This window comes from Polistes canadensis, unplaced genomic scaffold, assembly GCF_001313835.1.
Source record: "Polistes canadensis isolate GaletaPanama2010 unplaced genomic scaffold, ASM131383v1 scaffold_91, whole genome shotgun sequence".
In the NCBI taxonomy this organism is placed as follows: Eukaryota; Metazoa; Arthropoda; class Insecta; order Hymenoptera; family Vespidae; genus Polistes; species Polistes canadensis.
This window is the reverse complement of record NW_014569638.1, coordinates 399,470-413,366: the sequence shown is the minus strand read 5'-3', so window position 1 is coordinate 413,366 and position 13,897 is coordinate 399,470. Positions and strand designations below refer to the sequence as shown.

Genomic DNA, 13,897 nt, shown 5'->3' with positions numbered 1-13,897 from the left:
AAAAAGACGCTGAGCTTTAATGATTAAGTTGCTGAAGAAGTCCCAATAAAGGGACGAAACGTCCAACTCAATTAAATTAAGTTCTACTTCTTTTCATGTCCAAGTTCCCTATGAAATTTTATCATTAAAAATTATAATTTTGGACGAGAGAAAATAATAAATAAATTAAATTATATGTTACATATTTTTAGGACAACAAAATCATAAAAGACCAATAGCTTCTCATGTGCGCAATTCATCGTTAGATTATAGACTTTCTCAACGTGGCTTACCTCATTCACGAACTCCCTCTTTAGATTTGAGACATATTCGAAATAATTCAGCAGATTTAAATAAATTATACAAAAATGATGTCGGTGTAATATTTGGACCTCAACAGGGTAAGAATATATCAATTTATATTTATCTAAAATATATTATTACATAAATGTGTTATATAGGCATTATATTATTAAATAATTTAGTTTCAGCTTGGGTAGATCCTTTAAGAGTGCAAATTATAAAAGCACATCATAATTGGATAGTTGTTGCTTATGCACATTTTATAACATGTTATCGATTAAAAGATTCATCTGGATGGCAGCATGCATTTACAAGTCCACACATCGAATCTATAATTGAGCGAGTAGCAATAAATGCAAAAATAGGTAGTGGAGTTGACGGTAAAATGGTAGCTATTTCCTATGGAAGTCAAGTGAGATTATGGAGCGTTTCCGAATATGGCATTAAAACAAATATTGGTACTTTTAATTTGAATGTCCGTGTGGAATATTTATTTTTTATTGGTAGCCAATTAGTTGCGCTTTCACCTACTGGAAAGATTGGTGTCTGGCATGCGATGACGCATCATTGGCAAATCCAAGACGTAGAACCTATTCTATCATTTGACACTGCTGGCACATTTCTTCTTCTTGGTTGTAACAATGGTTCTATTTATTATATTGGTAAATACAGGAGAAATATTACATATTCAGTATAAGTATTTCTTACAATGGTAACAAGTAATAAATTATCTCGTATTTATATTACAGATATGCAAAAATTTCCTCTTAGAATGAAAGATAATGATCTTCTCGTAAGTGAATTGTATCGTGATCCAAGTTATGATCCTATTACTGCTATATCAGTCTATTTAACGCCAAAAACAAGTGAGTTGAAACATTCAACATTGTCATCTATATAATCTATTAATAATAATAGATTAAGTATGAATTCTCATTAAATATCATTAAATAATTATTAGTACTTTGATTAGCACATACATCAAATGAAATTTTATTATATTTTAATATACATTATTTAACTTTTAGTACGATATTATTACACGTATTTGATATGAAATTCTTATTAGTCTCATACCTTTAATTATTAAACTAATAATAAAGTTAATATGCATATATAAAGGTTTTATGTATGTGTATACTTATGCCTGTAATAAGAAAAGCAATAACTTATCCTTCCTCCTTTGACACTATATATCAAAGCCTTTTTATTAAGCCACAAACATATATGCGGCTTTCAAATATTAATACGAGTTTATTATTACATGCTTTGCCTCATGATTTCGTACAACTGGATAATTAGCACAAGGCAAGTATGGGTCATTATAATCTAGTGTTTGTTTTCGATTCCACATACAATTTAAATACCATTTCTTAACATTTACTATTTAATTACACATAAAACGTTTGTATAAGTTACAAAAAAATTCTCTTCCTCTTAAGTTTGAATAAAATTACAGCTATATGCTAAGTAAAAAAATGCACAGCTTTGTATAGCTACAAAAACTATTTGTTTCATTTTTCATTACATTACTCCTAATGGAATAGTTTATGTATAAGATCAATTATAAATAAGTAGCTTTATCAAATGCATGTGTATAACATATACACGTTCATATTTTCTTCGTATCAACGTTTTATTTCTATATCACACTAATTGTCTATAACCCAGCTATTCTTATGCATCCAGTTGTACCAAAGTTTTTATTAATAATTATTTTAATCGTTACATTTTCTTTTTCGATTATTATTTACACAATAAATACATATATATATATATATATATATGCTAATTTATTTTATTTAAGTTTAGTTAATTAAATGTTTTATATTTGCTATCTAAGAGGAAGAGAGAAAATAATAAAACGTTTACTACCAGCTGCATATTAATTTTATTAAATATTGCGTATAATGCATTAATATTTAATGTGTTTATACCACTATTATAATTACTTTTGTATGTAATAGTCATTTTTATATTCTGTTCTTAAAGAAAAAGTATTTTAAAATTCATACTTCGAAATGTTTAGATTATAGTACATATCTTTATTATGTTTTTTCATTTTCATAGGTCTCTGCGGAAATTGGATTGAAATTGCTTACGGTACAGAATCTGGTAGTGTCAGAGTCATTGTCCAACATCCTGAAACTGTTGGTCACGGACCACAATTATTTCAAACATTCACCGTTCATCAAAGTAGTGTAACAAAAGTATGAAATTGTTGAATCATTAACTAATAGAAAATTAAAGAAAAATCTAAAAATTTGATAAAAATTGTTAATTCTTTTAGGTAACATTATCAGAGAAATATTTAGTGTCTGTTTGTTCTGAATACAATCATGTAAGAACTTGGACAGTGACAAGATTTCGTGGTATGATTTCAACGCAACCTGGGTCAACGCCTGAAGCAAGTTTTAAAATAGTATCTCTAGAAGCAGTTGAACCCTGCGTCAGTTATTATGCTGGAAATGATTTTGGTATGCTTTTTATTAATTTATTAAATTTACTTTTTTAGAATATTAGTATTTTATTTCCATTTTATAGGTCCATTTGGCGAACAAGATGATGAGCAAGTTTTCGTTCAAAAAGTTGTACCTGAAACTGATCAATTATTCGTACGATTAGCATCGAATGGAAAAAGAGTTTGTGTAATACAATCGGTTGATTGTAGCATCATTAGTTCATTCTATGTTCATGAATGCGAAGGATCTAGTCGAATGGGCTCCAGGCCTAGACGTTTTATATTTACTGGGCATTCTAATGGTACTATTCAAATGTGGGATTTAACAACAGCTTTGGATCCATCCTTTCATCAAGATAAAGGTATTAACATTAACAAAGGTATTTATTTTTCTATTATATATTGAAAAAATATTAAGATGTATAATATTGATGCTTTTTTTATATAATAGTATCAGATGTATCAGGTGGACCTACGCCAGAAGAACTTTGGAAATTGTTAGATCAATGTGATCTAAGTAATAGTCATTGCTCAACACCATGTATAAGTCCGTGTCCATCGCTCGCAGGTGTAGGTGCAAGAATTAAAACAAGTAATGTTCTATTTCTTAATCAATCGCATAACACTGAGGCAATAGCTGGATCTAGCCAGCAACAATAAGTATAAGTTTTTTATCATTATATTAAGTTATTTGATTTTTCTTTCATTTTTTCTCCCGATTTTACGTATTTTAGCAAGTTAATACGCATTTATATATATACGTATTTATTATCAATTATTTGTCAAAATTAAGTCATTATAGTTATAGTTCCTATTTTAAAGCCAACGGCTGATAATTCTCTGTTAATTAAATGATCAAATAATAAAATAGTAACGTACAGAACTGACTATATTTTAAGAGAAAAAAAAACATTTTTTTTGCATTTTCATGCAATTTCTAAAATTACTTTAAATCAAAGATAAAATTGTTGCAAAATAAGCAAGTTAACAAATATCTTTAATACTCAATGATAGAAACAAAATAAACCTTGCTATCTTTTTTGTTTATTGTTAGTTGTTTTAGGAAACTATAATATTAAATATAATTCAGCAATAAATGTGATAAAAAAATAAATTTTAGGATTATAAATATTAGACAAAGATACTATGACTTTTCAATTTGTTAAGTTAAAATATAAGAAGCTTAAATATATGTAATTTTTGATAATTTCTTAATGTAATTATTATTATTATTTCATAAAAGCTGATATATCAGCTATATCAGCTATATCTATATATTATATATATAGATATATAATATTTTTATTAGATATTCTCAAATAAGTAAATAAAACTCTGGTGTGTGTATTTATAATATTAAATTGTATATTATAAATTATATTCCTAAAATAATATTGGGTAAAATTATATTTTTTAGTCTAATATTATTGGCACGTATAATTTATAGTAAAAGTTTTATTTTCTCAGGCACTACGGTGATATTTTATAGTTTTTCTGACTGATATTACATCAAGTGTAATCACATTATGCGTTGTACGCATATTATTACTTAATATATCCATTATTAAACTTAATGTAGACATATTTTGTAATGTAATCTACAAGTATATCCTTATAAGTATATCTTAAGTATGAACATATTTCATAACATGATTAATTATTATTTAGTTACAAATGAGATACTTGATATAGAAATATTACAGTCTAACACCCGTAACAACTTTACAAAATATAATTCATATAAATCTTTAGATATCAGAATAAATTATTATGATATATTGCTGGATCAGTCATTGGCGTTAATAGAAAACACCATGCAAATAAACCAATGACAAATAAAGAAAATAGAGCTGCTCTTTTTAAAGGATCTTTATAAGCTACGACTTCCGATAATTCAGGAAATCCCATATGATTGCAAAATGAATGAGCTATGAAAGGAGCTATAAAGTGTCCTATGAAAAAAGAAAATGCAAAGATTATTAAAAAAATATATATATATTTATATGTATTATTAGAATAATATCATTTAATATAAGTTTGATAGCATAAAATAATCTACCTGTTTTAACAAACAGAAATGCTGCATAAGCTCCAAATAATGTAGTATATGCAAATTGGAAACCTATGCATCCCAATCTTTCATTAATGAAAATATTTTTACATATTTATACCATTAAAATGATAGATAAGAAATACTTACAAGATATGAATAAAGCAAGTTTTATTTCCATTCCCATTTTAATTCTTTCTACTACGTGATGAAAATGTGCTACTCCAAAGAATAACGGGCATATAAAAATGGCAGTAGTTTGTGTAAAACATTGTAAAAGTAATGGTAACATACAAGCTCTAAAAGTCCATTCCTCCGACAGAGGTGCGACAATGTGATTTCTCCACCAAATTAATGTATGTACACTTCCTAGCCAGTACATAGGCTCTAACAAAATCAAAATAATTAATTGCATTATCAATATCGATATTATAAAATATATTATTTTGATTACAAACCAGCATATAATCTCCAGAATCCATTAAAAATTTGTACACTCAATGGGCCCAAAAATAAGATCATTGTTAAAAGGAATGGTATTATACTTGCCTGGAATAGGCCAGACCATCGTAAACCTAATAATTCCCAAATGGTTGCCTAGAATATTTTCTTGCTATAATAATATAAACATTTATTTAATCTACATCCACAGACAAGAGTATTTAAAATAGTTACTTTTTGATAAACCTTTTCGTCCAAACCAACGTATAAAAATATTGGTGAAATAAGAGCAACAACAAAAACACTAAAGAATCTTCTTTTTATAGTAGAAGGATGTTCTCTGCAAGTTAAAAATATAGTAATACGATAAATATAATCTAATATAAATATAATTTATATTATAAATATATCGATTCTCTCTCTCTCTCTCTCCATCTAAATGCTTCATAAATGTATCTTTTAATGGGAATTAAAAGAAAGTGTTGAACTAATTGAATTATCAGTTTAAAATTTGAAATTAAAGTTTCAACTTTGTACAGAATTTTGACATTGAAAAGAAACAAAAAAAAGGAAAAATAAGAGAATAAACAAGAAAAAATAATTGCTCTATATAAGAATGAATAATTAAAATAGTTACATCTCGATAATTAATATTCGTACAAGTTAAGATATCTAGCCGAGAAATATTTTGGAATATTCCGCCAAAAAATGAAAGAAGGAAAGTTTAAAGAGTCTCCGCCACGAGCGCTGAAGCAAAGTTCATTCTTGTCCAGAAATATGAGCTACACGAGTGGGAGAACCAACTGAAAGAGAAGGGGGAGAGAAGGAATTGCTTTCTCTTTCTCTCTCGCTCTCATATACTTTTTTTCATTCGTAGTTGTCTGCCTGCTTGCCTACGAGAGACACTGTTAAAGAGCAAAGCGTGTTCGGAGCCACAAGAGAAATGATTGTACAGTTTAACGTTTGAAAGATTAAATGGATTTTCTGTACCTGTTGTGAGGAGAATTCCATACGTACAAACTCGCGATATAAACAACCGATAATACGAAGCATGAGAAAATTCCGGAGATACAGGATAAATCGGCATTTCGACCTGTGGTCTCCATAACTCCATACTAATGTTGGTTGCTTGTGTGGTAGCAATTCACAGTGTACAAGGGGGGGATCGGTAAGGGGTTGAAGGAGTGTTGGGTGGTGACGGAAGAAGTGACGGGGAAGGGAGAAAGAGAAAGAAAGACAGATTCAAGGAGAGAGAGAGAGAGAGAGAAAGAGAAAGATTGCGCGAGTACGATCAAAAGAGAAGAGGAGAGAGAGTGAGTGAATAAGAGAGAGAAAAAGATAGAGAGAGAGAAGAACAGAAATTCATCCGATTGGCGCTCCAATACTAGTCGACAGTGCTACCGTCGATGAGAAGATGGCCGCTGGGCTCGGTAGAAGTGTCGCCATTGTTTAGTGTTTAGTTATTTTAACAATTTTCGCATTATTTTCTTTCGTTCAGCACGGGAAAAATGCCAAGCGCATCGTTTACGTCATCGCGCAACTACGTGCGAAGATCAAAAAGAAAAGGAGCTAATAGAATTCCCCTACCGTCAAGAACCACCTCGGGTAAGGCATCCCAAGGCATCGGTTCACTTCTTACCTGTCGCAATTCTTTTTTTTACCTTTATATTTTCTCTATTTTTTAATTATTTTCTTTCAATATAATAATAAGGAATAAATAAATCCTTTACAATTCCATTTAAATCTCTCAGTTTAATAACATAAGCTTGCTTTAAAATGCCGACGATGGTAAACGCGACAGTCACCCTTCAGCTTATACACACACACACACACACAATACGTCCATTGCAGATATGTACAATTTTATAGGTTGAAAGGTCTATCATCGAAAGCACCGATCAGAATTCTGGATGACGTTTTTAAATGTTAACGACGTATATAGTTTCATCGTTTATCGATCGTTTCGTCTTTTCTCTTAATCATCGATTTCCTTTCCTGTCTTTTTACCATTGTCAATTTTTATTCCGGTACGTCCGTCCTGTCTACACCTCGCCTCACCCCACCTCCTTTTTTCTTTTCTCTCTTCTCTACATTTCTTTCTCTCTCTATCTCTCCCCCTCCCCTCCCCCCATCTCTGTCTGTCTGCTTGTCTGTCCACCTCTACCTCTTTTTCCCCTCTTTTCTTTTCATAATGTCGATTTACTACCCGCACAGCTGTACGAACCTGTACGTCTTCCTCGTGTACAATTAAAAAAAATTCAATAATACTTCAAGATAAAGAACACAGCTGTTTCAATGAACCAATATTGTCATACATATTTTACGTTAAATCACTGTGTCATTCTACTTTCTCTAATGATTATTATGATTCCAAGGCAGTTGATAAGATTCATAAACCTCGATCGAAAAAGATATTTTTTTTGTATTGATTTGTATATTTGTATATTTTTCATTTTTGTCTACTTTATGCTTTATATTATGTTTTGGTGTCATTTACATTTTGGTATTTTCTCTCTTCTCCTCTTTTCTTTTCTTTTCTTACTTCATTAGTATGAAATTTATAAATGTAATTATATTCTTGTAATTTATCTCTCCTCCAAAAAGATTTGCTTAAACTTGTCAAATGATGTTTATAGTAATCAATATTCGTAATTAACATGGTGATAGTATACTCTTTTTCTTTTATATATATTTAGATCAATATGAAATATAATAATATACATACTTGAGCTTTTTTCAATGAGAACCAAAGAACGAAAAATTGATAAAATATTGAAATTCGAAGAAATTTATTTGGTAACAGTTTTCAATTTTGACAGCTATTTTGAAATATAATCTTTTCAATCTATCTGTAGTTCAGATACAAGTAATTTTTTACACACTAGATGTGTAATAGTAATATATTATTAAAAAAATCACCCCAAATCGAATTAGTTTTTTATTAGATATTTCTAAATATTACCTTTTCTGAAAACATAGCAATTCTAATTATAATACATGCACACATAAAAAACATAATTTAAAAGAATAGAAAAATGAAGAAACGCACATTAAGCAACTATTAGTTTATTTATTGTAAAAATGTTATAATGGTGATATAAATTTGGTGTATTATAGCCGAGCCATGCGAATTGCCATGTCCAGCATCAAATCAGATTCCTACTGGCGGTGGTGTTGGTGGAGGTGGAGGTGGAGGAGGTGGCGGAGGAGGAGGAGCAGGGGCTGGAGGAGGAGCAGGAGGTGGTGGTGGTGGTGGTAGTGGTGGAAGAGGATCTTCGCCTAGTGTGTCAGGTGTAGCTGCACCTTCACCATCTCCATCACATTCGCATTCTTCGCCATATGATTTGAGACGAAAAAGTCCACCTCATCCGGACCCAGCACCTGGCACAAGTTCTGCACTGCCCCCCTCAAGTGGCAATAGTATCGCTGCTACTCTTGGCAGTTTTACCCTTCCAGCAAGGAAACGACCACGGAGAACATGTTCACTTTCTGCTGACGGTACGTTTAAACATGTCTATCAATTAATTGACTTTTTGTATGTAAAATGTATATTCTTTGTTTTATTGTCAATTAAGTAATGATCTATGTATAAATCTATTTCTTTTTAATAGGTACAAATACAAATACAGCGGCACATTATCTCCAATATGAATTACCGGATGAAGTGTTGCTTACTATATTCAATTATTTAATGGAACAAGATTTGTGTAGAGTTTCACAAGTTTGTAAACGTTTTCAAGCTATCGCAAATGACACAGAACTATGGAAATCTCTATATCAACAAGTATATGAATATGACTTACCTTTGTTTAATCCAGCACCTTGTAAATTTGAATTTGTTTCTCCGGATGAGTCAGATTATCCAAATCCATGGAAAGAAAGCTTTAGGCAATTATATAGGGGAGTACATGTTAGACCTGGCTTCCAGGACTTAAAATTTAAAGGGCGTAATTTGCCATATTTCAACACAGTTCAAGGAGCATTAGATTATGTAGATGAATATAGAAGCAGCAACAGTAGTTCTTCTAATAGCAATGGAAATACAAGTGCTCAAGGAAATTGTTGTGGGAGTAATTCTCAAACAATAGAAGAAGCACCTCAACACTTGGTATTCTTACATGCTGGAACGTACAGAGGTGAATTTCTTGTAATCGACAGTGATGTTGCACTTATTGGAGCAGCTCCTGGTAATGTTGCGGAATCAGTCATATTGGAAAGAGAAAGTGAATCTACAGTAATGTTTGTAGAAGGTGCTAAGCGTGCATATGCTGGCCACCTTACTTTAAAGTTTACTCCAGATGTTACTAGTACAGTTCCACATCATAAACATTATTGTTTGGAAGTGGGTGAAAACTGTAGTCCTACAGTCGATCATTGCATTATTAGAAGCTCGAGTGTTGGTAAGGATACACAATTTTAATAATTTCAAATATTCAACCAGAAATAGAAGAAAAAAAATGTTAATATGAAAATTACGTTGTTTATTTGTTCTAAATTGAAAAACTCTTTTTCTAAAATCTTTTTCCAATATTTTACATATTATAGTAGGAGCAGCTGTTTGTGTCTCTGGTGTTGGCGCTAATCCTGTGGTAAAGAACTGTGACATATCGGATTGTGAAAATGTTGGGCTTTATGTTACCGATTATGCACAGGGAACTTATGAAGACAATGAAATCTCTCGGAATGCATTAGCTGGTATTTGGGTTAAAAATTATGCCAATCCAATTATGAGAAGGAATCACATTCATCATGGCAGAGATGTTGGAATATTCACATTTGATAACGGTCTTGGATATTTTGAGGCCAATGATATTCATAATAATAGAATAGCAGGTTTTGAAGTAAAAGCTGGTGCCAATCCAACAGTTGTACATTGTGAGATACATCATGGTCAAACAGGAGGAATTTATGTTCATGAAAACGGATTAGGACAATTTATTGATAACAAAATTCACTCGAACAATTTTGCTGGAGTTTGGATTACTTCTAACTCAAACCCAACAATTCGAAGAAATGAAATTTATAATGGCCATCAAGGAGGTGTGTATATATTTGGAGAAGGAAGAGGTTTAATAGAACATAATAATATTTATGGTAACGCTTTGGCTGGGATACAAATCAGAACAAATTCAGATCCAATAGTTAGGCATAATAAAATACATCATGGTCAGCATGGAGGTATATATGTACATGAAAAAGGACAAGGTTTAATAGAAGAAAACGAAGTCTATGCCAATACTTTAGCAGGAGTTTGGATTACTACAGGATCAACTCCTGTTTTAAGAAGAAATCGAATTCATAGTGGAAAACAAGTTGGAGTTTATTTCTATGATAATGGACATGGGAAACTAGAGGATAATGATATTTTCAATCATCTTTATTCGGGAGTACAAATAAGGTAAACAATATTTAATATATACAATTTAATATATAACAATATAATAAATAATGATTTTAATAATGATTTTTTGGAAACAGAACTGGAAGTAATCCAGTGATACGTGGAAATAAAATATGGGGCGGACAAAATGGTGGTGTTCTTGTGTACAATAGTGGTTTAGGTTTACTTGAACAAAATGAAATTTTTGATAATGCCATGGCAGGTGTTTGGATTAAAACAGACAGTAATCCTACATTAAAAAGGAACAAGATATTCGATGGGAGAGATGGAGGAATTTGTATATTTAATGGTGGTAAAGGTAATTAGTCTAAAATTATTTTTATCATTGTAATTTATTCATTTATCTATTTATTATATTAAATATTATATGTAATGTAGGTGTCTTGGAAGAAAATGATATATTTCGCAATGCACAAGCTGGGGTGCTTATATCTACACAATCTCATCCAGTATTAAGGAGGAATCGAATTTTTGATGGATTAGCAGCAGGCGTTGAAATAACTAATAATGCAACTGCAACATTAGAATTTAATCAAATTTTTAATAATCGATTTGGTGGTCTGTGTTTAGCAAGTGGTGTACAACCTACGACTAGAGGTAAATATATAAATACTAACATCAGTTATAATACAAATGTGAATTATTTATTAATACTTATTCATTTCATTTAGGTAATAAAATATTCAACAATCAAGACGCTGTGGAAAAGGCAGTTGGGAATGGTCAATGTTTGTACAAAATTTCGTCATATACCTCTTTTCCAATGCATGACTTTTATCGCTGTCAAACTTGCAACACCACAGATCGCAATGCAATATGTGTCAACTGCATTAAAACTTGTCATGCAGGGCACGATGTAGAATTTATAAGACATGATCGGTAAGATATATAATTTTATATTATTTAAAAAAAAATGATCTACAATCAAATTTTATTATTGATATATCAAATATTTTTACCCATCACATTACATTGATTACAGTTATAGTTATATATTATTTGTAAATTTATGATAGAGGCACTTTATATATATATATATAATAAGAATTTAAAGAATAAATGAATAATTACAGATTCTTTTGCGACTGCGGTGCTGGTACATTAAGTAATCAGTGTCAACTTCAGGGTGAGCCTACACAAGACACTGATACATTGTACGATAGTGCTGCACCAATGGAGTCACATACACTTATGGTTAACTAGGAATTAACCTGAACTAATTTAAATAATCAAACAACATTGAACATGTAAGTTGAATTTATTGCACATATGCAGCATCTGGTGCTGCTGAGTTCTTTATTATAACCCCAATCTTTTTCTACCGTTCCCATCATTCCATGATTGTTTTTTTCCGAAATTATTATCATTGTCATTTTTCATTTACATATTTATTTATGTAATTTGATTCTATATCAACATATAGAATATGTTCATTCATATATTATCAACAAATCTCATAATTTAACTTAATTAAGAAAATTATATTTTCTATCGATATTTAATTTTTGATATTTTAATAATAACATATTATGTTTTTGTTTTCTTTTCTCCATTTTTTTCTTTGAGAATAAAAGTTTAAATTTGTTTTATATGTTGCGGTTTATGTAATAGCGCAAAAATGTATATAACATATTTGACCATTTTATTTTATTTTATTTATGGGACACTGGGGTTTTTCTTTTACATTGAAAGATAGTAGAGAACTCTGCAATAATAATAATTATAATAATAATAATAATAATAATAATAATACTAATAATAAAAAAAATAATAGTAATAATAATAATAATAAACCCATAAATAAGAAACATTGATAGAAAGACGTCAAAGTGAAAGGTGGTACGATGAAATCTACAAGTCTCGATGAACGGAATAATTAGAGGACATAAAATCCGCCAAAATAATTGTGTTGTGTAATGATATAAAATTAATATTAATTTGTAATTAACTAGAAAAGAATACCAAACTTTTCAAGTATCTTCCGTTACGAGAAAGAGAAAGAGAGAGAGAAAGACACGTTTGCTATCTAAATTTTATGTGAAAAGAGTGCAGTGATAACTGTGTAAACAAAAAGAAAAATCTGTGTGTATATGTTCTAATGAAAAAGACATTGAACGAAATTGTCATTGGAACGTTTTAATAAACTATGTCAAAAAATCCAGTACAGTGGAAATGCGACATATTATGATAAAGTCTCTACGGTATATATATATTATAGTGCCGAAGAAAATGTAAATTGTGTACATCGTAAGGAACTCGGTAGAATAGCGATATTGACTGGTCCTCTTGCTATTTAAAAACAAAAAGCATAAACATTATTAACACGTGAAGTATATTAACAAAATTTGCACAACACTTGAAAAATAATAGTAGTGTATACAGGAACGTATGAAAACAAAAAGGAAAAATTAAAGAAAAAGTGCACATATTATACTTAAAATTTGCAGAAGTGAAAAACAAAAAACTAAACGATCCAACTGTTCAAAGAAATCTCGATAAATACATTAATGAAGAAAATCGACTGTCAATAAAATATATCAAGTGCGACTGTAGTTATGAATTTGTCATATAAGCGAGATATCACAATTTCACAAGGAAGAGAAAAAGACACAAGAAAAAAAGAAAAGGAAAGAAAACATAAGAAATACTAAAATAGATATATACGTATCTATAAAAACACAATATACAACTGGAATATAATCAAAATGAAGATAAACAATTATCTATACATTTTAATAATTTGTGAATGTAAAAAAAAATGTATTTCATAATATGACGCGTATGGCATTCTTTTAATTACACCACTTGCGTCGTTAATTGTGATGGTCCTAAGTTGCCTAAGAGCAATGTGCATAATAAAATAAAGAACAAAATATTTAAACTATAATGAATTTAAACACAGTGTATAATGGTGTTTATCAATTAACAAATACAGCAAGTAAGAAATATTAAACTGTCTGAAAGGAGGAGTAGTTTTTAATATACATATAATCTCGTATCTATTATACGAACAATCTGTTTTTTCTTTCTTTCTTTTTTTCTCTCTCTTTTTGTTTTAAAAACAAAAAAGAAATAACATTATGTTAGTGACAACACGTCTAATCATATTATTATACTTGCGAGCCAAGTTCTAATCTCTACTTTGTATGAAAAGAGCGCCTATTAGTAATAATTTTAGATGCAACCCTTCTTCGTTTATGCGAATTAATATGAATATAAGTAGAAAAAAAAAAGGATAAAACAAATATATATATATATATTT

The 13,897-nt window shown here is 29.9% G+C and overlaps 3 protein-coding genes across 6 annotated transcripts in view; 2 read left to right on the top strand and 1 right to left on the bottom strand.

Annotated features, from left to right (window-relative positions):
- Positions 1-3,643, top strand: part of LOC106787101 (BTB/POZ domain-containing protein KCTD3) — a 5,004-nt gene extending 1,361 nt beyond the window's left edge. For 2 of the 3 annotated variants that reach the window (XM_014749156.1, XM_014749155.1), the window contains exons 5-12: positions 192-380; positions 465-944; positions 1,032-1,148; positions 1,585-1,590; positions 2,353-2,492; positions 2,573-2,759; positions 2,827-3,105; positions 3,195-3,643. In XM_014749156.1, the coding sequence (XP_014604642.1) occupies positions 192-380; positions 465-944; positions 1,032-1,148; positions 1,585-1,590; positions 2,353-2,492; positions 2,573-2,759; positions 2,827-3,105; positions 3,195-3,403 (1,607 nt within the window). In that variant the 3' untranslated portion in view covers positions 3,404-3,643. The remainder of the gene's footprint in view (positions 1-191; positions 381-464; positions 945-1,031; positions 1,149-1,584; positions 1,591-2,352; positions 2,493-2,572; positions 2,760-2,826; positions 3,106-3,194) is intronic. The other variant, XM_014749157.1, reaches the window with a different exon arrangement.
- A 539-nt stretch (positions 3,644-4,182) lies between these two features.
- Positions 4,183-6,374, bottom strand: LOC106787059 (CAAX prenyl protease 2). 2 transcript variants are annotated; one of them, XM_014749068.1, is made up of 7 exons: positions 6,225-6,374; positions 5,469-5,574; positions 5,252-5,390; positions 5,088-5,180; positions 4,944-5,012; positions 4,803-4,865; positions 4,183-4,695 (listed from the first exon to the last, which is right to left on the bottom strand). In XM_014749068.1, exons 1-7 carry the CDS (start codon positions 6,338-6,340, stop codon positions 4,499-4,501), a joined length of 783 nt encoding a protein of 260 aa, XP_014604554.1. In that variant the 5' UTR covers positions 6,341-6,374; the 3' UTR covers positions 4,183-4,498. The 2 variants fall into 2 exon arrangements, with proteins under 2 accessions (XP_014604554.1, XP_014604553.1); XM_014749067.1 differs by having other exon boundaries at positions 4,944-5,180.
- Positions 6,375-6,535: 161 nt separating this feature from the next.
- On the top strand, positions 6,536-11,901 carry LOC106787064 (F-box only protein 11). Its single transcript, XM_014749072.1, has 9 exons — positions 6,536-6,839; positions 8,352-8,432; positions 8,475-8,732; positions 8,846-9,634; positions 9,780-10,632; positions 10,713-10,933; positions 11,014-11,232; positions 11,307-11,514; positions 11,709-11,901. Exons 1-9 carry the CDS (start codon positions 6,743-6,745, stop codon positions 11,836-11,838), a joined length of 2,856 nt encoding a protein of 951 aa, XP_014604558.1. The 5' UTR covers positions 6,536-6,742; the 3' UTR covers positions 11,839-11,901.
- Positions 11,902-13,897: the final 1,996 nt, after the last annotated feature.